This window comes from Dendrobates tinctorius, unplaced genomic scaffold, assembly GCF_039654945.1.
Source record: "Dendrobates tinctorius isolate UK_male_01 unplaced genomic scaffold, ASM3965494v1 ptg000250l, whole genome shotgun sequence".
Taxonomy (NCBI): domain Eukaryota; kingdom Metazoa; phylum Chordata; class Amphibia; order Anura; family Dendrobatidae; genus Dendrobates; species Dendrobates tinctorius.
In genome coordinates this window covers 43,286,170-43,313,966 of record NW_027361917.1, presented here as the reverse complement: position 1 = coordinate 43,313,966, position 27,797 = coordinate 43,286,170, and the positions used below count along the sequence as shown (strand labels likewise).

The 27,797-nt window shown below is 43.0% G+C and overlaps 1 protein-coding gene across 1 annotated transcript in view; it reads left to right on the top strand.

Annotated features, from left to right (window-relative positions):
* Positions 1-27,797, top strand: part of MTHFD1L (methylenetetrahydrofolate dehydrogenase (NADP+ dependent) 1 like) — a 346,407-nt gene that overhangs the window by 214,256 nt on the left and 104,354 nt on the right. The window contains exon 25 of the mRNA XM_073557652.1: positions 21,733-21,840. Within this exon, the coding sequence (XP_073413753.1) occupies positions 21,733-21,840 (108 nt within the window). The remainder of the gene's footprint in view (positions 1-21,732; positions 21,841-27,797) is intronic.

Genomic DNA, 27,797 nt, shown 5'->3' with positions numbered 1-27,797 from the left:
TTTTACCTAACAAAATGTATCCTCTGCTACTGTTGTGGCCAAAAGTATTGACACCCCTGCAATTCTGTCAGATACTACTCAGTTTCTTCCTGAAAATGATTGCAATCACAAATTCTTTGGTATTATTATCTTCATTTAATTTGTCTTAAATGAAAAAACACAAAAGAAAATGAAGCAAAAAGCAAAACATTGATCATTTCACACAAAACTCCAAAAATGGGCCAGACAAAAGTATTGGCACCCTCAGCCTAATACTTGGTTGCACAACCTTTAGCCAAAATAACTGCGACCAACCGCTTCCGGTAACCATCAATGAGTTTCTTACAATGCTTCTCTTGGAATTTTAGAGCATTCTTCTTTGGCAAACTGCTCCAGGTCCCTGATATTTGAAGGGTGCCGTCTCCAAACTGCCATTTTTAGATCTCTCCACAGGTGTCCTATGGGATTCAGGTCTGGACTCATTGCTGGCCACCTTAGAAGTCTCCAGTGCTTTCTCTCAAACCATTTTCTAGTGCTTTTTGAAGTGTGTTTTGGGTCATTGTCCTGCTGGCAGACCCATGACCTCTGAGGGAGACCCAGCTTTCTCACACTAAGCCCTACATTATGCTGCAAAATTTGTTGGTAGTCTTCAGACTTCATAATGCCATGCACACGGTCAAGCAGTCCAGTGCCAGAGGCAGCAAAGCAACCCCAAAACATCAGGGAACCTCTGCCATGTTTGACTGTAGGGACCGTGTTCTTTTCTTTGAATGCCTCTTTTTTCTCCTGTAAACTCTATGTTGATGCCTTTGCCCAAAAAGCTCTACTTTTGTCTCATTTGACCAGAGAACATTCTTCCAAAACGTTTTAGGCTTTTTCAGGTAAGTTTTGGCAAACTCCAGCCTGGCTTTTTTAAATCTCCGGGTAAGAAGTGGGGTCTTCCTGGGTCTCCTACCTACAGTCCCTTTTCATTCAGACGCCGATGGATAGTACAGGTTGACACTGTTGTACCCTCGGACTGCAGGGCAGCTTGAACTTTTTGGATGTTATTCGAGGTTCTTTATCCAACATCCGCACAATCTTGCGTTGAAATCTCTTGTCAATTTTTCTTTTCCGTCCACATCTAGGGAGGTTAGCCACAGTGCCATGGGCTTTAAACTTCTTGACGACACTGCGCACGGTAGACACAGGAACATTCAGGTCTTTGGAGATGGACTTGTAGCCTTGAGATTGCTCATGCTTCCTCACAATTTGGTTTCTCAAGTCCTCAGACAGTTCTTTGGTCTTCTTTCTTTTCTCCATGCTCAATGTGGTACACACAAGGACACAGGACAGAGGTTGAGTCAACTTTAATCCATGTCAACTGGCTGCAAGTGTGATTTGGTTATTGCCAACACCTGTTAGGTGCCACAGGTAAGTTACAGGTGCTGTTAATTACACAAATTAGAGAAGCATCACATGATTTTTCGAACAGTGCCAAGAATTTTTTCCACCCTCTTTTTTATGTTTGGTGTAGAATTATATCCAATTTGGCTTTAGGACAATTCTTTTTGTGTTTTTTCATTTAAGACAAATTAAATGAAGATAACAATACCAAAGAATTTGTGTTTGCAATCATTTTCAGGAAGAAACGGAGTATTATCTGACAGAATTGCAGGGGTGTCAATACTTTTGGCCACAACTGTATCTCCTGCTGTAATGTCAGTATTGTCTTTTGCTTCCTCCCCTGCCCAGGAGCTGTGGTATGTTCTGTACACGGTCAGACACAGGGGTGAGAGAGATGGAGTACAGGGGGAAGATGGCTCGAACGGGACAGCACATGAGGGGAGAACACATCACACGAAGGAGAGAGACAGCAGACAAGGGGGATAGAACATGGGGTAGACAGGTCACAGAAGATCGCACAGACTGGAGAAGTCAGCACATGGGGAAAGAGAGAGTGGCTAGGTGGGTGAGCACATGGGGGGGGGGGAGATTCTCAACGCTGCAAAGCCTGCCCCATCATATTACCACCCTCCCGATGCGATAGCATCGGGCCTACATCTAGTTAGTACATAATTGTTATTGTTTCTTACCTTCTTTCTCTCTCCTTTTACTGCAAATAATTGTGCTGTACCAAAGTTTCCTTATGAACATACACTATCCTAGATACCGCTACTCATCACTCCACTACACAATGGATATTATACCATAATTAAGCTTACCTATCCATTAAGAACCACTCTTATAGTCAGTCATGGGTAGTATTATCCAGGGGGTCCGTTCATGCTTTACTAACGAAGTCTAAGACTTCTTTATCTAGTGCGGGCATTCGCCAGCATTCTCAGCCATGTTAATGTTATAGGGGCCAACCCTGGGAAATTCAGCCACGGAGCCCACAATTTTTCAAATTTGATAGATCACCAATCACCTGAGACAAAGAATTTCTCTAGACGAAGCTTACAATTTATACTGGGGATGTATTCTCGCACACTGGGAGGTTCTGTATCTTTCCAATGAAGGGCAATAAGTATTCTAGCTTGATTCAACAAGCAAATAATAATGGATATCTGTTGGGCCTCTTCAATTGGTAGGCCATTTACATAGCTGTAAACAGACAATAGGATGTGAAGGGATCTCAAATACCAAATATCAAATAGATATGAGATCTAAACTTGGAGAATTCTGGGATGAGACTATAGAACAGTTCCACATTACATGACATAGATCTGCGTCAGGATTCTTCCCACATCTACAGTATAACAGTTTTAGTCTGTTTTATAACCATAGGTATGTAGACGTGAGGGGATGTTATACACATGAATCAGGTAATATTGTGAAAGTCTGTGGGCTTCACTCATGGATACTAAAGGTACTGACTGTAAAATCACTTTCCATATATCCTCACTAATATAACCCACATCCTTTTCCCATTTAGTTTTGAGATTGCAACTTCTTTTCTTAAGGATCTGTGCCATAAGTCACTTGTAGTGAAGTGAACTTGCACCTCTCGTCGATCCCTTCACCACCATTGTGTCCAAGAAAGGCGCTCTTCTACTTTGAATGAGATGGAATTTTCTAGATTGCAGTGTCTAAGCATATCTTAACTGCAAATATTAGTAAAATCCTTTACTTGGAATTCCCTGCTCTTTCTAAGGTTCCTGAATGGTCTTAAATGTATTGTGTTTAATGAGTTGTGTGATCCTGGTGAGCCCCTTTTCCTGCCACTTCCCAAAACCATCCAATTTATCAAATTCTGGATAATTAGAATTGTTCCATATAGGTGAATGTTTGGGGTATCCTGTTATGTCCTTCGTCTATTTAGCTTTAGACCATATTTTGTGTATCCCTCTAATTGTTATACCCAAGTGATCATAACTTCTGAAAACTCCTCCCTCCAAAGTCTCCACCAAGTTCCTTATGCCCAGTACGTGTCCAATCATTCTAGCGGAAGAGCATGGAAGCTCCGGGCTGTCTCATTCCCTCAGGTACTGCAATTATGAGGAGAAAAAAATACATCAGGGGGGTCTGGAATAGCCAGACCCCTGTCCTCCTTGGGACTCTGCAGGGTCTCTAGTTTTATTCTTGGGGTGTTTTTTTTCCCAAATAAAGTCCCTGAAAATTCTTTTTACTTCCTAGAAAATATGTAGGGGAAGACATGTTGTTGCATTGTGAAATAAGTAAAGTAACTGTGGCATGAGAACCATTTTGATTAGGTTGGCCCTTTCTATCACCGACAAAGGTAGTTTATACCTGGTCGTTATTTTAGTCTGAAATGTAATCAAGAGGGGATCAATATTTAAGGATTCATGGTCTGTAGTATCTTCACTTACTATTATACCCAAATATTTAAATGAATGAAGCACATTAAGTTGTCCCACTTCTACCATTTCATTTGAAAGCTTAGTTCCTACCATCATAAGTGCTGATTTACCCCAATTAATAGAAAGACCTGACAACTACCCATAACTATTGATAATGACCATAGTTTCCGTTAGTGATGTCGGTCAATTGTCTAGAAAAAAAAGAATATCATCCTCATATATAAAGCAATTTTTTCTTGACTTTCCCCATATGAGAAGCTTTGAATATTTAAGGAGAGGCGGATAGCTGTGGCGAGCAGTTCTTTAGAAATGGCAAACAATGGAGAAAGGGGACAGCCCTGCCTCGTGCCTCTCTGTAAGGGAAAAGATGCAGGCTTAAGGTTATTAACTTGGATCTTGGCCTGAGGTGCAGAATAAAGAAGTTTAATCCAGGAAATTTCTCCCCAAATCCCATATGGGATAGCGTACTCCACAGAAAAGCCCACTCCATGCTATCGAAGGCCTTAACTGTGACGAGGGACGCTATTGCTTTATATGTATGGCTCTTAATGAGAAGTTGAAGATTTAGATATATTCTCCATATATTAACCTTCTTTGAAAAATTTGTCATAAAGCTGGCCTGATCCTGGAGATTTATGAACATTATCACTGTATTAAGCTTGTTGGGGAACAATTTTGCCATTATCTTAATGTCTACTGTGAGTATTGAAATGGGATGATAAGATTCTGGAAGCAGTGGATCCCTCTTTTGGAATCACAATTACAGCCTCGTTCATTGACGTTGGTAGTCTACACCTCTGCAATGCATCATTAAAAACCTCTAATAGTTGTGGATGAATACATGTACTGTACTTTTTGTAAACTTCTACTGGAATAACATCCTCTCCAGGTGACTTACTATTTGACATGGAGCCTAAAGCATCCTCAATCTCCTCCAGTGAGAGAGGTTAATTTAAGACAGTGGCGGCAAACCTATGGCATGTGTGCCAGAGGGGGCACGCAGAGCCCTCCGGGTGGTCATGCACGTCATCTCCTCATGACTAGTGGCGCCACCACTCGTTAGTTCCCTTGCCATTTCCCTCATCACTAGCACTGTGGCCCCTCTCCCCTGCATGCGCTCCTTCCCATCAGGTCACGCAACCTGCCATTTGATTGGCGGTGCTAGTTCCCACAGGTAGGATTGTGATATATGAAGAAACCAGATCAGCGTTGGAACGGGCAGAAGTGAGTAGTTACCGTATATATTCGTGTATAAGACAAGTTTTTTGTGCTGAAAACACCCCCCTCTGCTTATACATGAGTCATTGTCCCAGATCACGTTGGAGGAGGGGGAGCGGCGGAGCAGCGGGCAACAGGAGGCAGGAACCGGCAGCTAAAGCCTGTCCCCTTTGTTAAAGAGAAATGAATATTCACTGCACTTGCAGTGAATTTTAATTTCTTTTATAGCGCAGAGTGTCAACAGCAGTTGCCTGCTTCCAGCAGCTGCCGGGCAGTCACGTGTGCCCGCTCATTAAGGTAATGAATATCCACCTCTCTCCACTCCCATAGGCATGGAGAGAGGTGAATATTCATTACCTTAATGAGCGTGGACATGTGATCGCTCAGCCGCAGATGCTGCTGGCACAAACAAGATGCGAGAGTGCGCAGGGAAATTAAATAGGATGTTGTTTTGTTTTTTTTTATGCTTTTCTCATGGGGGCCATACATAAAAGGATAGGGATGATGTACCATGCATACCAGGACAGGGATAAGGAGCCATGCAGGCAAGGGTGGGGTTGAGGAGCCATGCAGGCAAGGATGAGGAGCCATACAGACAAGGATGGGGATGACATACCCGGCTTATACTCGAGTCAATAAGTTTTCCAAGTTTTTTGTGGCAAAATTAGGTGCCTCGGCTTATGCTCGGGTCGGCTTATACACTAGTATATACGGTATTTATTATTTTTAATGTGAGGCCATTATACTGTATAGAGCACTATGTGGGCACATTATACAGTATGGAGCATCGTGTGGAACCATTATACAGTATGGAGCATTGTGTGGGGCCATTATACAGTATAGAGCACTATGTGAGGCCATTATACAGTATGGAGCACTATGTGGGGCCATTTTATAGTGTGGAGCATCGTGTGGGGTCCTTAAACTGCATGGAGCACTGTGTGGGGCCACACTTTATGTAGGACTATGTGGGGGCCATTACACTGTATGGAGAACTATGTGGAGCCATTGTCCTGTATGGAGAACTTCATGTGCCCGTTATACTGTATGGAGGGCTGTGTGGGGATTACAGTTGGAGAATCATACTGTGATGGGGTCACCCTTTTTTGTGGAGGGAACTGAGGGAGGGGGGTACAGTAGGGTCATCATGCTGTGCGTGTGGAGGAGTTCATTGTGGGGTATCATACTGTTTGGAAGCACTTTTGTTTGCATCATACTTTGTTTTATTCAAGGCTTTTTATCCTTTGTTATTACATATTTAAATTGGGCCATATGCTTATTACTGCTGTTACATAAGTTTTGGAATTATAGTGGAATAATATAATATGTTAATCTTTTTATTTGATAAGGAAAAACTTCCTCAATTGTAGACTTTTTTTAACAAATATCAATGTTGGCATGCAACTTTCTTCAGGCTGTGTGCCCACGTTGCGTTTTTTAAGAGTTTCTGCAGCGCTTTTAGACATGCGTTTCTGCTGCGGAAACGCTTAAGAAAAGCATCCAATGTAATATAATGGAAAACGCACATGTTGTGCTAATGGTGCGTTTTTTTCCGCTGCGGAAACGCTTAGTGGAAAAAAATGCAGCATGTTCATTAATTTTGCGGAAACGCACGCGTTTCTGCATACATTCAATTGTATTGCAAAAAACGCATAAGAAAACGCTTAACAAAAGCGTCAAAAACGCTTACAAAAGCGCGTCATAAAACGCATGTGTTTTCCCGGGAAGAGGGTATGCGTTTCCGCTCGGAATATTCTGCATCAAAAACGCTACGTGGGCACATAGCCTCAAGCTTTTTAACTTTGGCCGTCTGTGTATTTGAGTTTGATATCCCTGATCTAAGAGCTGAGACTCCATAGTTTCCAACTTGGTTCGGAGTCAAACGATGGCTCCTGTTTGCAGTATAGTACCGAGTAGTATCTGCTGACAGCAGCCGGCAATGACAGAGTAGGGTTGCAGTGTCTGTGCAGAGCCACTGATTGACAGCAGTTGAATCGAGAGCTACCTGAACTCAATCCAGATTATTATGCAAATTGAGGGGACTTATCTGTACATTGAGCCCTTGGACATGCCAAGGGTGTACCAAAGCCCACTCACATGCATACAAAATAAATTAAAAAAAATTCTTGGCAACTAAACCACAAAAATATGTACAACATAATGTTTTGTATTGAAGCTCAGTCCCATACAGCCTTGTACAAGTAGTTTAGTTAATGGTTTGGGCTGACGCTCCTTTAAAAATTTGCTTACCTACATTGGCAGTAAAGGAAGCGATGGATGCTCTCTACATTGTGCAGCACACAGTAAGAATAGTGATCAGGCTCAGCCAGTGACGCCCCTTACTAGTATGTGCCAGCCTATTCTTTTGGGATCAAAAAATAAAACTAAGAGAATAAACTTGCATCTAATTATGTTCCTCCATTTCTCTTCTGTCCTCTTACCCCAGATGAACCTGAGGACTGGGCAGTTTCGTTATGACTTAAAAAGTTCAGGATTAATTTTGCATGTATCTCAGTGACTTACTATTATTATTTTTTTCTGCCTTGCTTGTGTAGTTTGAAGTGTAGTAGAACCCTTTAATTTAGATTGCTTAGCAGCATTATAGCATTAGGGGTAGAGTACGTTCCATTTCTTGATTGTGAAGAATTTTGAGAACGCTGTGGATTTATTACATTAGCAGCTGATGGGTTCCATGTTGTGTCTGCAGGGTCCGTATGGACTGTGTAAGCTGTATAAACTCCTGTTCAGGTGATGTAAATATTATTACTGTCATTGAGAAGCTGAGAGGGGGATGCAGAGTCTCGGGGGCATTAGCCGCTTGGCGATTGTTTAAATTAGACTGGTCAGAAGGCTATTCTTCTTGTGACTATAGTGAAAATAAGCTTGGTCTCTTCCTGACCTTAAATGGTTTCAGCAGTTTAGTGCACTTTATTTCAAGAATGGCAAACTCCTTTTTATGGTATTACTATGGAATAACGGGAACTTGTTAGAAAACAGATAAGTGGCGGACATTCTGCAGACCTCTTCTTGTTGTTTATACTTTTCTTCCAAAATCTGTTCCAATAAATTTTGCTTGGAGAATAAGCTGGTTTATCTTTACATGCAAAAAGATGAGATCTGAAAATGAAGAAGCCATTTACCACCAAATAGATAAATGTTAGTGTCCTTCTTTTCCTTTTCTGTGCATGATTTTAACCGCTAGAACTTCTTTATTCTCAAGGCGTGTTTCTGTGTGTTCGGCACAATATACTCTGATCAGCAACAACAGAAAAGGGGCTTTCATCACAATATTGTACAAACTGACCATACCTGTGGTGGCCTTAATCAATTAAACCCCACCATCCCCTATTGTACCGGACCACTGCTGTGTCTCTGCACTGCTCATGTTCCTGCCGGACTTTGTGCTGCTTTTTTGGTGGTGGGTGGGAGTGAATATTGCTTACCCAATTGCAATAGCACATGACAAGGGGTGGGATATACCAAAGGAATTGGGCACATGACACATGAACATCAATACACAGAAACAAAAGTTGTGGAATTATTAAAATCACAGGATGGCTAGACCTGTTAATGATAAGCAAATCATGAAAAGACAGAGAAATTTAAAAAATTTTTTTTATTCAGTAAAGAGTATAAGTGCCACATGCATGAATATACTGTATGCATGCTTACCTTGGTTGCTATCAATTGGATTAATACTGGTTGTCTGGGGAATGTTCTGCTACGCTGAATGCATTTGGACTTGCAAATCATCAAAATCCACTGGTGGCAGCTCACTTTGCAGTTGCTAAGCAATGATTTCCCAGATTTGCTCAATGGGAGACTAGTCCGGAGATGCTGCAGGCCATGGTGTAATGTTTCTGCCATGCAGGATGTTCACAATAGTACAAGCAACATGTAGACTGGCATTGTGTTGAAAATTGTTTCCGGGGACAATTTGGAAAAATGTCTGTATTACTGGTTCCACGACCAAATCGTTAATGCCTACCTGTTAGTGCACTTGAAATGAAGACTGGCGAGGTCCATTTGCTGTACATTATGCCACATCATGATCCTGCCAGTAGGTATAAAGTGACAATCCGCTGTGAAGACTTTTTCCATTCTACATGACGGCACCATAGAGAGGGGATCCGCCGAATGAGGACAGGAAACCTTCAAGATAAAAGGGGCGGCTCCTCTCTCCGCATCAGTTGGTTTCCTGTCCTCGATGGAGAACCCTCAAGCTGAAAACCTCTTGAAGATTCTTGAAGGAAGAAGAGGATGCCTGGGTCGGGTGATTACTGGCAGGCACCGGTCTGCTACACCCGTCACCAGGTACCGGTAGTCGCCTCGGGGGCCATATATTCCTATGCCCCCCCTGAGCGAGTGCATGGCCACAGCCCATGAGGCAATTGCCCGGGTGAAGTTTGATGCCTTGGAGACCACATTGGGTGTACCTTCCCAGATGCCGACATACCCCATAGGAGTTCATGGAGGCCACTTTTGTGCTCCCTCCCTGTTGACGTGTGGTGACCATGCAGCCTGTGAGGTACATCGGTGCCCTGGCAGAGGTAAGACTCCTCGGAGGACCCTCTCGGAATCCCTCCCTGTTGAGCCCAGGACGCCGGTCACCATTTGGGCCATAAAGAAGAAGCAGTACCTGCAGGAATCAGTGGTGGCCAGCGGCGTGATCTCTCCCTCCCGGTAAAATCCAGTACAGGTATGGAGGAGGTGGAGGTGACCGGGCGTCTTGGTAGCCAGGGGTGGTGCAGCGTTATCGCCCCCTCCGGGCAGGTCCAGGTAGGGAGGGGGCAGCGGTGCCAGGTGTCATGGCAGCTGGGCATCAGAAGAACGCCGGGAGCCGGGCGCGCACCGGAAGTGACGCGCCCGATAGTGGCAGGACAGAGACGCGCACCAGGAACTGGCCAGAAAGGCTCCCCGAGCGTAGAAAGGGAGCGCGCACCCGGGGGAAAGGCTGGCGCGCTCTGGGGTAGGCACGGGGAGGAGATCAGCACACACCAGTAGTGGTACTGGGGGTGCAAACAAGTCGGATGTAGTGCTCATGTGGATAACACCCAGGAAGCGCAGGTGACCGGCAGGTGCAGGATCAACCATGTGATCAGTTGATTAAAAAAAAAAAGGGGTATTGCTGCCAGAAGTGCTGGCAGGGGTCACCAACCATTCTAGGTTGAATGTGACTGTTCTCATCTGAAAGCGGCAGCAGCTAACTTGTTAAGATTGAGAGCCTTTTTTGCCAGAGCACTTACATCCGCGCCAGAAGATGCATTAGTGGCGGTCTCGCTCAGATGAGAGGAGCCAGACGCGCCATAACTACAGTGGAAGCCGCTCGGACAGCGTACTGTTATGAATGGGTCACCGAGGAGGAAAACTAAACCAGCTAAGTTACAGAAAACCAGAGAGGTTGGTAACTATGCAGATTGCAGACCCCTGATCCTAATCACACAACTAGCAGCAGCCGTGGAGCGTTCCTATGATGAATCTAGACGTCTCGTCACAGCCGAAGGACTAAATAAGCCTAAAGCAAGAAAAGGGGAAAACGAACTGCCCCAGAGCAGACCCCAAAGGAATAGACAGCCCCCACACATGTATTGACGGTGAAACAAGATGAAAACACAAACACTTGCAGGAAAATAGGCGAGCAAACGATGGGACCCAAACTAACTAGAAAGGAAAGGAAAGACACTGTCTGCAATCTGCCCAAAAAACCCTACAAAAATAATGTCCAACACTTGTGATAACAAAATTAACCCTGAAGTCACTAGACTTCTCCCACTATATCAGCACTCTGAAATATTCTGAGACAGAGCAAAAAAAGAGGCCAATCTAATAAGGGACAAAAAGCAAATTGGCAAATACAGATAAATATGAGTGGAAATTCAGCATAGCCCCAGCCGGGGCTGGCTGACCACACAAAAAACTGAATAGACCAACAAAATCAAGTGTGAACATTAGCAGAAACACTTAGCTTGAGATGAGTGGAAAAGAGCTGAAAACCAAGACCTGAAAAGCCAGAAGGAAGCACCAGAATAGGGCGTCGGCTGTCTTAAATCCAGTCTGAGATTCCAGAGATCCAATCGTTATCCTCACCATCATGTGGCAGATCTCTACTAAATAAATCAACCTCACTACCTCCTGTTACCACCAGAGGGAGCCCGGAAGGAGAACTCACAACTGGTAGACCAGAAAATGAGTTCACAACAGCGTACAGGAGGATCGTCATGGTGTTAACAAGGAGGGGTCCACAGTCCCGATGGGAGTCATGTGTACAGACCGGTCAGCCTCCAGATCCGGTACCCATCTTGTGAAGCGTCCGAGTGGTGAGTGAGCTTCGAGAAAGTCCAGTACGATAATGTCTGTTCTTTCTCTATCTCTCTCTCTCTCTCTCTCTCTCTCTCTCTCTCTCTCGTCTCCTCTCTCCCCTCTTCTCACATACACTGGTGGGGTAGAGTATTGGAGGTCCCTAAAAAAGGGGTAATTTAAATACTAGGAATAAGGAATATTCTTTATGGGAAAAAAAAAAGTCCCTTAGGAATAAGGGGTTCTGTCAGACCTGTACTGTTAGAACAGTAGAGGAAGAGACACTCGCTCTGCTGAGAGCTGGAGATCCCTGATTGTCAGAAGTCTACAATCAGGAAGGGCTTTGCAGTCCACAAACATGGATAGCAAAGCAAGGGATAGACCAACCCCTCATTGGTCTCAGGAAGACCATAGGAGACCTCTGTTAAATCTCGCTACTGAGAAGGTAGCTCAGATGAGAAAGATACGTTCCTAGTAGAGGATACAGTACGGACAAGCCTATTAAAGCAGTCTGACCTACCGTGGGGCTGGTAGATGCAAAAGCCATAGAACTTCTGTTCGACAAGCTTGGTATGAGGAAAAATGTAAGTCTTCCCTATTTTTGGCAATGACTCATTAAAAGGGGAATGGGAAAAACCAGAGAAGAAGTCCCATAATCAGTTCCCTGTGAAGGAGGTACCCTTTTGATGAAGAGGCATTCTCATCCTGGGAGGAGGCTTCGAAACTGATGTAGCAATATCAAAGGTCGCCAGAAAGTCCTCCCTGCTCCTTAAAGGATTTAGGTTCCCTGAAAGAACCTGTGATAGAAAGACAAATAATTGTCTTAAACCAAGCCTGGGAGACCTCAGCTGAAACACTTAGACCGGCCATCGCGGCCACTGGTGTAGTTAGATCCCTTAAGATATGGATCAATAACATAGAAGATAAGCTAGAGCAAAGAATCCCCAGGGAGACTATCCTAGAGGCAATCCCAGCCATAAGAGCAGCGGCAGTGTTCCTATCTGAAACTTCAGCAGGATTCAGCAAGGCTATACAGCAAATTAGGTCACCGGCCATTCTAGGCTGAGCGTGACTGCATACGTCAGGTGGCGTCCACAATGCAGCTTGAGGCTGGGACCGGAAGGGGAGACCAGCCCGCAAGCACAAAGAACTTTAGCTAATGTAGGACGCTGTGCAGGATGGCTTAAATGCTGGCTGGGGGACACCCAGGCAAAGATGTAACTCTGCCCTTTACCGTGTGAAGGAAATTTCCTATTTTGGTCAGACATTGGATGACGTATGAGGGAAAACCAACAACAAAAAAGAAAGTTTTCCCAAAAGACAGCCATCTTCAGGCCTCTTTCGGCACTCCTTTCGGAAGGGCCGGAAATCCAGGAGATGGCAATATAAGGATCGAGACAGAAACAGCTCTGACAAAAGGTCCATAGGTGGGAGAGGGATCTATTTTAGCAAACCCTCCAAAGACACCAAAAAACACTTCCAGTGACAGGCATTCTCAGGTGCACTTCCTCCCAGCTTGGGAGAGGTTCTAGTCTAACACCTGGATGCGGCAAATTGTGGGATCAGGTCTAGAGTTAAGGTTCCACCAGTGGCTTCCAAGAGGACATATGCAATCCTCTCCAAAAAAGACAGTCTGGAAGGGGAAACAACCTCACTCCTAGACAAACATGTCCTGGAAAAGATTTCTATAGAAGCCCAGATAAGTTCCTGGAGGTCAATTATAATTCTGAAAAGACCTCAATAGGTATCTGATAATCCCAGTGGAGACGATAAGGAGCAGTAAAATTCCTCCTTCCTCGAATGTTATATAACAGTTCCGAGATCTCATGAACAGTTATCACCAGATCCGGCAATAAGGCCATATACGTCTCAGTGACAGTCCGGATGGGTCTCAGTAGTGTCACTTCCAATACAGGGCCCTGCCCTGTGCAGTAGTGATAGCCCTCAAGTTTTAAAAAGGCAAATCGCAGAAATTACAGCGCACCTCAGAAGGAAAGATGGTCTGATGATACCCTATCGGGACAACTACTCGATAATGAGGAAGAAATCGCCCTTACTGTCAAGATCAAGTCAGATTAGTGATGAAAACGCTATAGATGTTAGGATGGCAGCTGGACCTCAAAAAAAAAAATAAATAAATAATAATCCAAACTGGAACCAGCAATGATCTACAAATTTTTGAGGTTAACAGTGAACTCCGTGGAGCAGGAGCATCACCTCCCAGAGGAAGACAGGGGAGATAAAAAAAAGCCAGAGTTAGCTCTGTGGAGGACCATGTTGGTGTTGGGGTCCCTCCCCTCCGGCATACCAACAGTGAAATGGGCCCAGTTCCATAAAAAGGAACTGTAAAGATATGTGAACTGCAGGGAAGATTAGAACAAAAGCTCACCCTTCCGGACTCTGTACTCCAGTCACTCAGGTGGTGGTTACAGATAGTCCTCTCCGAGGGGAGTACCCGGCACACACACACACACTGCCTCCAAGGTGGTCACAGCGGACACTAGTACTTGGCGGTGGGGAGCCCACCTAGACACATTATGGCTCCAGGATTCCTGGGCCCAGGAGGAAAAGAATCTATCCACGAACCATTGAGAACGCCTAACAATCGAAAAAACGCCAGAGGAATTGTTGCCACACTTAAAGTGGACACCATGTGAGAGTCCTATCAGGACAACTAAGCAGTGATTGCATAGGTAAACCACCAGGGAGACACCCGTTCTCTGTCCTTGAGGCAGATAATCACCGGCCCTTTCAGGCTGAAGGTGACTGCTCTTGTCAAAGGGCCTCCGCTAAACAGCATTGAGGCCGGATCATGACTCTGGCAGAACACCAGTCCCTCTCATTATCGGCCCTGCATATCCGAGGTACAGACAACCTGAAGGCAGACTGTCTGAGCAGGAGCCACTTCAGGCAAGGAAAATAGTACCAAAAAGAATCCGTTTTTCAACAGATAGGACACATGTGGGAAAAACCCAGTATAGATCTCTCTGCCTCAAAAAAGCCAACAGGAAGGTTCAGAAATTCTGCTCCCTAAGTCCAGCGGACAGACCATCGTCAGTAGACACCTTCAGGATAGAGTGGACATCAGGTCTCCTGTATGCCTTCCCTCCAATATGCCTCATACCAGCGGTTCTGAGGAAGATCAGGGAGGACAGAGCTAGAGTGATTTTGATAGCCCTTTTTTTGGCCGATGAGGCCATGGTTCTATTGGCTGAGAGTAATGTCAGTGTCAGAGGTCTAGGACCCTCTAACACAGCGTCCCTCAGAGATCTGGGCTGCAGTTGACAGCCTAAAATTTATAAGGTCACTACTAGCGGAAAAGGGATTCTCAGTAGCGTTAATATCCACCTTACTCAGTGGCTGAAAACCAGTGACTACAAAAAATTTTTTGTAGGATATGTGAAAATTCTTATCTACCTCAGACCTAATACGGGAAGGGAAAGTCCCGATACTGGCAATACTGGAATTTTCAGCAGAAAGGTTTAGGATTGGGGTTAGCTGTCAGTACCCTCAAAGTACATGTCTCAGCCCTGTCAGCCTTATTCAGCTGCGACCTGACAAACAATAGGTGGGTGGCCAGGTTTATCCAGGTGTGTACTAGAGCTGACTTTGTCCGTCCTCTACTCCTCCTCCTTGGGATCTAAATTTAGTCCTGTCATCTTTGACAGAGTCCGTTGGAGCCATTTAAAAACACAACATTAGATGGGGATTCTAACATTAAACAGCCTTATTAAAGGCGCTCGTGTCGGCCAGTAGGTTGAGGAGTTACTCGCATTATCAACAGGACCCTCCCTACACTCGGGCCATAGATGATATTGTTGTGTTAAAAATTAGATCCGGCATACCTTCTCAAGGTGATATCAAAATTCCATAGGGCTCAGGAGATAACCTTACCATCTCTTTTGTCCTGACCCTAACGACCAAAAGGAGGAGAGGCTTCATGGCCTAGATATGAGGAGATATCTCCTGCAGTATTTGGAGGTAACGAGACCTTGGAGAAAGCAGGGGGCCTTAAAAGCCTCTAGACAAACTATAGCTAGATGAGTAAGAAAGGTCATTATGCCAGCAGATAACAGTGCAGGCAGGGCTATTCCAGAAGGCCTAAAAGCCCACTCCACGAGGGCCGTGACGACTTCCTGGACGGAGAGAGCAGACGCTCCCATTTACCAATTCAGTAAAGCGGCCACTTGGTCCGCTCCGTCTACCTTTGTCAGACATTATAGGTTAGACCTATTTGCTACCTCTGATCTCATATTTGGGAGAAGATTGTTACAAGCAGTGATCCCTCCCTAAGAAAATACAAATCTCTGTAACTCTGTCGTGGTGCTGTCATGTAGAATGGAAAAACACAGGTATTACATACCTGGTAATGTGTTTTTTCATGAGACATTACGGCACCCTTATATTCTCTCCTTATTGATCACATCATTAGTTGGGTGCATTATACACTCCCTTGGGTGTCAGAAATTTAGTAGTGTAAAGGATGTATTATTTATATGTACACTAACCTGCGGAGTTCCTCTCATGCTCTGTAAAACAACTGATGCGGAGAGAGGAGCTGCCCCTTTTATCTTGAAGGTTTCCTGTCCTCATTGGGCGGATCCCCTCTCTCGTGGTGCCGTCATGTCTCATGAAAAAACACATTACCAGGTATGTAATACCCGTGTTTTTCATGGTGTGGTCTCTAGACCAATCACTGGCTATCAATGCATCAAAGGCCAAAATAGGACTCATCGTTAGAGGATAAACCTCCATTCCAGCCTCAATTGCTGTCTTGTTGTGCATGTTGATAGGATTTGAGAACAGCGACATGAGCTTAATGACCTTCAAAAAGGCCTTCAAGAGCAAAAATCACATTTTAACTTTTTTTTTTTTTTATAAACTTAGTCACACTATGGAATTTGAACACTAAATAGTCTGATCACTGGTCTATCAGGCCACTGAGCCTAATGGATCTGAATGTCATTGTGTGACACCCAGCTAGATGCAGCATCTGTTCACCACAGCATGTAGCGGGTAAAACTGCCAGATTTGGTGATGGCATGGACAATCTGTTTTGCTGGTGGAGCTTGGCTAATGGTTAAGCTGAGCCCCTCTTGTGATCATGCCAAGCACCGCTGCTGTGCCCACACTATCACCAGGACATACAGGTGTGTGTATTTGCGGGAATTCTTTCCCAAATAAATCCAATGTTGGGAAGGGGTTACTTTATGCAAACTAATTTCTGCAAAACTGTGGAGTCTGGGTATTCACTTGACCTCCGAGTTTCTCTAGGTTGTCATTTGCAAAATTACGTCACGTCTTGGGGATTTCCACTATTCTGAAACATTAAAGGCTCAACATTTGGTATTTTTGGAGTCCTGCTGTTTGCTCAAACAAATGTTACACCCAAATATTACATATACCCTCTTATTGGGGAAAATTGTGTAACAGTTGTGGAGTGGGGGGGTTTTTTTGCGTTGTTTTTTTCCCCTACTACAACTTGTAGAAATGAAGATTTTAAGCTAAACTTTTTTTTTTTTTTAATGATTTTTTTTTTAATTTTTACGACACACTGTTATGAACATAAATTGAGTCAAATTTATCACCATTTGCATAGTTTCAGTCTGGTCCTAATGACAATATTACTGTTGTCTTGAGTACTGCCATGGAGTGGCCTTTGTGTGGTACAGCACATTGGGTGCATTGTAGGTAAATGCATATTCAGACTTTTAAACTAGGCTTGTCCTTCAAACAGGCGATTATTAGATAAGTGGGGATCATACTCTGCACAACCACAAATCAGCCGTTTGAAAGGGCTCTTGAATACTCTGTAAAGTAAATTCCAATGTAAACATTAAAGGGAACGTAAATACCATTAACCTGCAGAAATGGGGTTAGTTTGGATGTTAATAATGTTCCAAAGCTGCACTGAAAACCTGGCTACCATGAGAAAATTAACTTTATTCCTCTCAGCAGACTCGGGCTTTCAGTCAGAGGCGCGGCTTCAGTCACCACTCATTATACTGTGAGCGCACACCAGTGCTGACTGCCAGCTGGCAGCTGGGTCTGCACAGATTCACTGCCGAGCCGGCTGTCAGGCAGTGCCGGGGAAGTGGTTCTAGATGCAGCTCACTATGGGCGGAGTGTTGACTGAAGCCGCGTCTCTATCACTGAAAGCCGGAGGCTGCTGGGAGGAATCGTTAATTTTCTCTTGGTAGCTGGGCTGTCAGTGCAGCATCGGGCAGCTTTGAACCTATATTAATCCGAAGAATAACCCATATCTGCAGGTTAATGGCGTTTTCCAACGTGTCCACTTTCCTTTAATAGGAAAAAGCTGCCACATAGAGTTGCATAGAAAGATTTAGGGATCCAGCATTAAGTCACGCGCGCACAGCACTGAATCTACTACTTAGGAATGGCACAGGGGATGCCGGCATAAGGAAGGATGATCGCAGGGCTCTGTAACAGCAGCCATTGACTAAAAAACACTGCTGCTGGATCGCAGTTTTGCAAATCTTTTTGTTCTACTGCTATACCAAGCACAATTGCTACAAATAGTAGAGCTTGTCAAGAACAAACCAGTGTAAAACTCTGTGGTTGCCAAGTATGGGATCCTTAAATATTGTTCGCCCATCCTAAGGATAGGCCATCTATTTTAAAAGTCTGGTTATGGGAAGATGCACATGGTGAAAGCTGCCAGCAGACACTGGGGAGATATCATCTCACAACTGGTTCACTATTGTTACTCCTACTGGCAAAAAATGTGCTCTAAAAGGACCTATTAGCTTCCAGTCCCCATATATGGCTGCACGGTTGTACCCATTAATGAATGCCCACCTAAAGTGAGCAGATGTTCCTCGTGGCGATATCAGAGGCAGTTTGAAGGTTAAATATTTAATTTTAGTATTGCTTGAGAAGCTCACACATGACGGTTATGTCAGGATGAACTTCCCTTGCTTCTAATACAAGGGGCTCTTACTAATCTCTGCTGCTTTCCCACACAGCAGATGTGGGGAATCATGTGAGATGTTGTCTCTGCATTTGGTACAGTTAATACTTTTCGTGACCTTGTACAAGAAAGGTGTGTTTTCATTATAGATATCTAAAGTTACGCTGCTTTCCAGCAGATGCAGCCCCATTAAGGGACAATGACACAATAAATTTACTTTTAAATTGCTTGTAGGTTTATATATGCATTTTACCAGCACTGATCTCCAAAGACAGACCTGTGTGTGTATGTATGCTAAACTGTGTAGAAAAGGATTTGGACCGCACATCCAAAAATTATACGTTATACAGAGTCCCAATGACTCCAAGCCACACTGCCTCACAGTTACAAAATCACAGCAACAATGGCCGCCACACAGCACTAACACCTAGTGATAGGAGCCAAGAAACCCTTCTTCCACACTCTCTCAAGGCTCATTCACACATCAGTATTTGGTCAGTATTTTGCATCAGTGTTTGTATGCCAAAGCCAGGAATGGAACTTACCGAGAAAACAATATAATTGAAAGACTGATTCCTGTTCTTTATTTTGGAGACATTCCTGGTTTTGGCATACAAATATTGATGAAATACTGATCAATAATACTGATGTGTGAAAGAGGCCTCAGACTGAGAGCCAAAATAGGTGGAACCCCTCTAGCAGTCTCCTGCTAATTAAAAAAAATGCCTGTGTGAAATGGAAGGAGTGCTGATTCTAGTGAATAGAGGGGACAGACCATGCAATATGCTGAACTGTAGAAAAAGATATGGACCCCACATCCAAAAATCATACGTTAATCTAATGCCGCTTACAACACTGAACATGAGGGTCTTAGTATAACATTCTGATCAGACTGTATGAAGCCCACTGCCACTTCACGGCGAGCCTCTGTGGCCCCTATCTTTTTATAGCCTGGAAAGAGGCGCCATGCATCAAGCACTGCAACATCTGTGACATGGAGTGGGCTTCATACAGTCTGGTCAGAATGTTAAACTAAGAACCTCATGTATATTACACATTATATGTATATTATCTACAGCATTATAGAATGCTGTAGATAAGCCCTGAAAGGCAGTGGCTATAACTCATATCGGCTAAACCTGGTGACAGGTTCCCTTTAAGAAAAAAAAGTATTCTGCTCTGCAGCCAGTGATACACCATGTGTCCAGTTCAGCATGAAAAATGTGGTCAAAGGTCATCTTTAATTGACAGAAGAGAAATGTAAATGGAATCAATCACCCTTTTTGCACACAGAAAAATTGTTGCTGTAACCTTTCAGGATGGTTGTTCCTAACTTGTAAAAATTGTTTTAGTTCTTCATGTAGTCCCAAACAGACTCGATGTTAAGATGAGGTAGCCATATCACTTCCAGGACTCCCTGTTCTCCTTTACGCTAAAGATATTTCTTAATGACATTGGCTGTATGTTTGGAGCCCTTGTCCTGGTGCAGAATAAATTTGGATCCAATCTGATGCCTCTGATGTTATTGCATGATGGATAAGTATCTGCTTGTAGCGCTCAGCATTGACGACACCATGAAATGGGCAACATTGAAGACCACAGATGCAGCAGTTGGCCAAAGAAAGCTTAGTGCAGCAGATTAAAGACAGATCATGCTTACTTTTCTTTCAAATGTTTCCATGGCTGACCACTGCAAGGGAGTACAAGCAGACACTTATCCATCATTCTTATCCATCTGATCTGCTGCAGAATAAATTTGCAGCCAAACAACCCCGGACATGCATCCAATGACATGAGAGTTCTACAATCTTCAATGTAAATAAGAATAAGGCATCATGGAAGCAATGTTATGGTCCCCCGCAGAGGTCTGATCTCAACATCAAGCCTGACACAGCGATTTGTGAAGACTTATATCCACAGAATATCTGTAGTTCTTGAATTTGATTTAAATATGTCTTTTGTTCATTCTTTATTTTGTTAATAACAAACTATTACCACTCCAATTGTAATTTTAAACTACATAGATTTTACTACACGTGAACGTTGCAGTTTTACTACAAGTGAAAAAGTGTTGGTAAAAAAAATCCTAATCGTGTTCCAGAAGTGCTTTGACAATAATAATGGGGAATAAGCCTTAGCTGCATGGTCTTCTTTCCTCCAATATGGTGACCCGATATGAGATACCAGGCATAGAACATACCAAGGGAAACAAAAAAGGAATCCGCTCATCTTCCACAGAGGACAATTCAGTGGGAAAACATAGGAACCCCTGGTAGACCTTGCTTAGGCTGTGTGCACACGCTGCGGATTAGGTGTGGATTCATCCGCGCGGATTTTGTAAAATCCGCAGGTGAAACCGCAGGTCAAAAGACCTGCGGTTTTACCTGCGGATTGCTCTGCGGTTTTACCTGCGGATTGCTCTGCGGTTTTTCATCTCCTCAATGGAGGAGATGGCAAACCGCCGCAGAATCCGCAGAAAGAATTGACATGTCAATTCTTTCTGCAGATTGAAAACCGCAGATAATCCGCGCGGAAAATTCCACACCGTCTGCATTGCGGTTTTTGATTCCCATAGGGAATCATGGTACTGTACACCGCAGCAGTGCTGCGGGTCCGCAGCGGCCAAAACCGCTGCGGAACCGCAGCAAAATCCGCAGCCTTAGGGTGTGGTGCAGGGAGTGTAGGAACACACCAGGCTTGTGTCCAGGTCAGAAATGTTACAAGGGTCTAGGAGCACTGGGCTCTGGAACCAATGAAAACATGTTAAAACATAACTAATACTGTACAATAAAAAAAAAATAAAGGAACCATAAGACTACTAGTTTCAGTTTAGCAACCCTTACTCATAATTGTTGAACAGCCATGTTTTAAATTGTACAGAAAAAGGCATGTTTTAACATTTTCTCATGGTGCTGCAGATCAGTCCTTATGGGCTCTTCCACAGAACAGACCAACTCATTATTTTATTTTCCTTTACAACACCTTAGATCCGTTTTACAATGCTAACCAAAGGGCAATTCTGCTGCGGCATCCTCTGCATACTCTGAAAACAGACACAGGCCAATTCTTGTAGAAATGCAGGCTGTAATAGAGTATACTCCGTGTTTGCCCCCATCTACACTTGGCTGATGTCAAGCATTTTGGTATGGTCTTCAAGGTTGATTTGTAAAAATGGACCAGATCTCGGTGATTTTTGCCTTATTGATGCACAGTAACTAAATTAACTTTCCAATATCGACGTTGCTTACTGTTAAATAAGAATTGAAACTTCTGTTTGGTCTTTTGCTCTCTTGCCTAGTTTATCAACTTCAATTTTTTAGCACCATTTCTGGACACTCATAGCAAGCCCTGTATTTCAGATTCCTCAGCTTCTAATAAACCTGTGAACTTTTGCAAGGTTTTGTTACATATAATTGTTTGGTAATGCTAGCCTTGCTACTAAGGTCATTTTAGCTAGGACACCTGGCCAAACTTGACCACTTCTTATATGCTTCTGTTTTTCAGCTCCCCATTGTAGAAAAGATGAGAACCATAGCCCAGAAGGTGTATGGTGCTGCAGATATAGAACTGTCTCCAAAGGCGCAGTCAAAGATTGAGCTCTACACACAACAGGTAAAAGAAATTATCCATTGTGGTTAACCCACACTGGAGCATAGAAGTCTGTTGTTACTATACATAATACTTTTGCATATTAGTGTAGTGAGATGCATAAGTGAAAAACAAAGAATAAACCGTAAATAACAGCTAAAGTGAATATGTCTGTGATGCTGACTCAATTCTCCCAGACTAGCCGTGAGCCAGGGTAGTCAAGGAGTCCGAGGTCAAGAGCTAAAAGGGTACGTCATAAACAGAGGGAAGAGACAAAGGCGTAGTCAGATCACAGTCCAGAGTCAGAATTCCAATGTCAGTGTATGTCAAGGCAAAAGGGGTAATACAAACGGGTAGTCAATAGGCAAATCCAGGGTCGGGCAACAAAGATCAGGATGTGTGAGTTCAGATCACAAAGCACAGTGAAAACACCACACTGAGCTGAAAGCTATGACTGACATCTCCGTTAAATAGCAGGATAGTCACTAAGGACAAGGAACACCTGAAGTAACCACAGCACCGACTAGTCTCAGATTGGACGGCTGAGCTGTCAATCAAAATACCAACAGCTCAGCACGCCCCTGCACAAGATTAGACGACTGAGCACCGACCGACTAGTCTCAGATTGGACAGCTGAGCTGTCAATCAAAATATCGACCGCTCAGCACGCCCTTGCACAAGATTAGACGACTGAGCAGTCACTAACTGTGTCCAAGACGCCCTGAGCAGTGGAATCATAAGTGTCTTTTTCTTTCCATGACACTAATATTTTGGCAGCAACAAACTGTTTTAACCCCTTTCTGACCTTTGACATACTATTCCGTCCATGTGCCCTGGGTCCCTATGGCTATGGACCATGACCATGGACAAAATAGTACGTCTTATGTTATCAGCCACTTATCAACTGATTCTCACAGCTGACACCCGGCACTTTAATCTCTGGTACACTGCGATCAAACATGATTGCAGCGTTCCAGGAGCAGGCAGCCCCTCTGCCTTTGGATCGGAGACGCCACGTCATGACGCGGGGTCCCGATCGCTGCCATGGAGGCCCAATGTTGTCATGACGACATCCGAGTCTCCAGAGCTGTGAAACTTCCTGTCATGCGCAGTGCATGTCAAGAAGTCTCACAGGTCAGTGTACAGAAGCTGCAGTGCTGACAGCTTCTATAGCATGCAGATCTGCATGCTATAGAAGCGATTAGCCTGCACAAAATGAGTGTCCCATAGTGGGACAAAGGTGTAAAAGTAAGAATTAAATTAAAAAAATTTTTTTTTAAATAATTGTGAAAATATTTTATAAAATAATAAAAAAAAATTCTAAAAATCAATATTTATTCCATCAATAAATAAATATTTAAATAAAAAAATCTAGACAATAAAAATACACACATTTAGTATCACCGCGTCCGTAACGACCCAACCTACAATACTGGCCCAGTAGTTAACCCCTTTAGTGAACACCATTTAAAAAAAAAAAAGGCAAGAAACAATGCTTTATCATCATACCGCCAAACAAGAAGTGGAATAACACGCGATCAAAAAGATGGATATAAATAAACTTGGTACCACTGAAAAAGTCATCTTGTCCCGCAAAAGACGAGCTGCCGTATAGCTCCATCGGAAAAATAAAGTTATAGCTCTTAGAATAAAGGGATGCAAAAATAATTATTTTTTATGTAAAATAGTATTTATTGTATAAAAGTGCCAAAACATAAAGAAAGATATAAATGAGGTATCACTGTCATCGTACCGGCCCAAAGAATAAAACCGCTTTATCAACTTTACCACATGCGGAACAGTATAAACGCCCCCTCCCCCCTAATGAATTACTGTTTTTGTTCATTCTGCCTCCCAAAAATCAGAATAAAAAGCGATCAAAAAATGTCATGTGCCCGAAAATGGTACCAATAAAAACGTCAACTCGTCCCACAAAAAAAAAAAAAAAAAACCTCACATGACTCTGTGGGCCAAAATATGGAAAAATTATAGCTCTCAAAATGTGGTGATTAGTGTTGAGCATTCCGATACCGCAAGTATCGGGTATCGGCCGATACTTGCTGTATCGGAATTCCGATACCGACTTCCGATATTTTTTCAATATCGGAAGTCGGAATCGGAAGTTCAAAGTTGATTGACAGCCGAAATGACGTCATCATGATGCGCGGTGTGTGCGCATCATGATGCGCCGTCATTTCGGGCCTTCCGGGGGTCTCTGCCGGCCTGCTGGGGGGCTGTGTGGACTGCCCGGGGTCTGTACCGGCCTGCCGGGGGGCTGTGCCGGCCTGCCGGTGGTCTGTGCACCCTGTGGGGGTCTGTACCGGCCTGCCGGGGGGCTGTGCCGGCCTGCTGGGGGGCTGTGCTGATGTCTGGGGGTCTGTGCAAGCATCGTCCGATGGGACTATAAGTCCCATCTGGCGATGCCTGCTACCATGACAGTGATTGACACATTAGCCAATGATGGGACAGTAGTAGTCCCATCATCCGGCTAATGTGTTAAATGTAAAAAAAAAAAAAAAAAAAATACTACATACATACTACATGCATGCTACATACATACATACTACATGCTACATACATACTACATATATACTACATGCATGCTACATACATACTACATGCTACAATCATACTACATATATACTACATGCATGCTACATACATACTGCATGCTACATACATACTACATACATACCACATATATACTACATACATACTACATGCATGCTACATACATACTACATACATACTACATACATACTACATACATACTACATGCATGCTACATACATACTACATACATACTACATGCATGCTACATACATAACACATATATACTACATGCATGCTACATACATACTACATACCACATACATACTACATACATACTACATACATACTACATGCATGCTACATACATACTACATGCTACATACATACTACATATATACTACATGCATGCTACATACATACTACATACTACATATATACTACATATATACTACATATATACTACATATATACTACATATATACTACATACATACTACATGCATGCTACATACATACTACATACCACATACATACCACATACATACTACATATATACTACATGCATGCTACATACATACTGCATGCTACATGCATGCTACATACATACTACATACATACTACATGCTACATACATACCACATATATACTACATACATACTACATACAATACATACATAGACATACAGTACATATAACATAGAGTAACATACTTACCAATACTTGTCACATTGTTCCCCGAAGCCATTGTCTTTTACGGAATAAATATTAACATAACAAACCACAAAAATACTCACCCACGATCCGAAGCAGTCCACGAGTGTGTCCCACGACGATCTTGGGTAGAGAACTGCAGCATCAGCTGATGCTGCCGTTCTCTACGGGCTGCAGGAATCCAATGACGGAAGGTAGGTATCCTTCCGCACTGTATTCCTCCGCCACTTAAAAAAAAAAAAGTCCCTAGTCTCACTTTATGCCATTGCTGCGTGGGAAATTCCCACACAGCAATGGCATAAAGTGAGACTAGGGACTTTTTTTTTTTAAGTGGTGGAGGAATACAGTGCGGAAGGATACCTACCTTCCGTCATTGGATTCCTGCAGCCTGTAGAGAACGGCAGCATCAGCTGATGCTGCAGTTCTCTACCCAAGATCGTCGTGGGACACACTCGTGGACTGCTTCGGATCGTGGGTGAGTATTTTTGTGGTTTGTTATGTTAATATTTATTCCGTAAAAGACAATGGCTTCGGGGAACAATGTGACAAGTATTGGTAAGTATGTTACTCTGTTATATGGACTGTATGTCTATGTATGTATTGTATGAATGTATTGTATGTAGTATGTATGTAGCATGCATGTAGCATGCAGTATGTATGTAGCATGCATGTAGTATATATGTAGTATGTATGTGGTATATATGTAGTATGTATGTGGTATATATGTAGTATGTATGTGGTATATATGTAGTATGTATGTGGTATATATGTAGTATGTATGTGGTATATATGTAGTATGTATGTGGTATATATGTAGTATGTATGTGGTATGTAGTATGTATGTGGTATGTAGTATGTATGTAGCATGCATGTAGTATATATGTAGTATGTATGTAGCATGTAGTATGTATGTAGCATGCATGTAGTATATATGTAGTATGTATGTAGCATGTAGTATGTATGTAGCATGCATGTAGCATGTAGTATGTATGTAGTATGTATGTAGCATGTAGTATGTAGCATGCATGTAGTATATATGTGTTATGTATGTAGCATGCATGTAGTATGTATGTAGTATGTATGTGGTATGTATGTAGCATGCATGTAGTATGTATGTAGTATATATGTGGTATGTATGTAGCATGTAGTATGTATGTAGCATGCAGTATGTATGTAGCATGCATGCAGTATGTATGTAGCATGCATGTAGTATATATGTAGTATGTATGTAGCATATATGTAGTATGTATGTAGCATGCAGTATGTATGTAGCATGCAGTATGTATGTAGCATGCAGTATGTATGTAGCATGCAGTATGTATGTAGCATGCAGTATGTATGTAGCATGCAGTATGTATGTAGCATGCAGTATGTATGTAGCATGCATGTAGTATATATGTAGTATGTATGTAGCATGTAGTATATATGTAGTATGCATGTTGCATGCATGTAGTATATATGTAGTATGTATGTTGCATGTAGTATATATGTAGTATATATGTAGTATGCATGTTGCATGTAGTATATATGTAGTATGTATGTTGCATGTAGTATATATGTAGTATGAATGTAGCATGTATGTAGTATGCATGTTGTATGTATGTAGCATGTATGTAGCATGTAATATTTTTTTTTTTTTTTTTACATTCAACACATTAGCCGGATGATGGGACTACTACTGTCCCATCATTGGCTAATGTGTCAATCACTGTCATGGTAGCAGGCATCGCCCGATGGGACTTGTAGTCCCATCGGACGATGCCTGCACAGACCCCCGAAGCCTGCACAGACCACCGGCAGGCCGGCACAGCCCCCCGGCAGGCCGGCACAGCCCACCGGAGCCTGTACAGACCACCGGCAGGCCGGCACAGACCCCCTGGCAGGCCGGCACAGCCCCCCGAAAGGCCCGTACAGACCCCAGAGAGGCTGTACAAGGCAAAAACAGGGTTTTTCTTATTCCGATACCGGAACTCCCATAGACTTGAATGGGACTTCCGGTATCGGAATCGGCGATACCGATACTTTTTTTTAAGATCGGCCGATCCATTCCGATCCGATACTTTGAAGTATCGGACGGTATCGCTCAACTCTAGTGGTGATGCAAAAACTATTTTTAAACTCGCTATAAAGACCCATTATAAATAGTAAATCAAACCCCCCTTTATCACCCCCTTAGTTAAGGAAAAATTAATAAAATAAAAAAAATGTATTTATTTCCATTTAGGGTTGGGGCTATGGTTAGGGTTGGGGCTAAAGTTGGGATTAGGGTTAGGGGTGTGTTAGGGTTAGGTTTGTGGTTAGGGTTATGATTAGGGCTGAGATTAGGGTTGAAGTTAGAATTGAGGTGTTTCCACTGTTTAGGCACATCAGAGGCTCTCCAAACGCGACATGGTGTCTGATCTCAATTCCAGTCAATTTTGCATTGAAACGTTAAACCGCTTCTTCCCTTCCGAGCTCTGCCATGCACCCAAACAGTGGTTTACCTCATATATAGGGTATCAGTGTACTCAGGACAAATTGTACTACAAATTTTGGGGTCCAATTTCTCCTGTTACCCTTGGTAAAATAAAACAAATTGGAGCTAAAGTAAATTTTTTATGAAAAAAAGTTAAATATTCATTTTTTTATTTTTTTTTTTTTTTTTTTTTTTTTTAAACATTCCAAAAATTCCTGTAAAGGACCTAAAGTTAATAAACTTCTTGAATGTGGTTTTGAGCA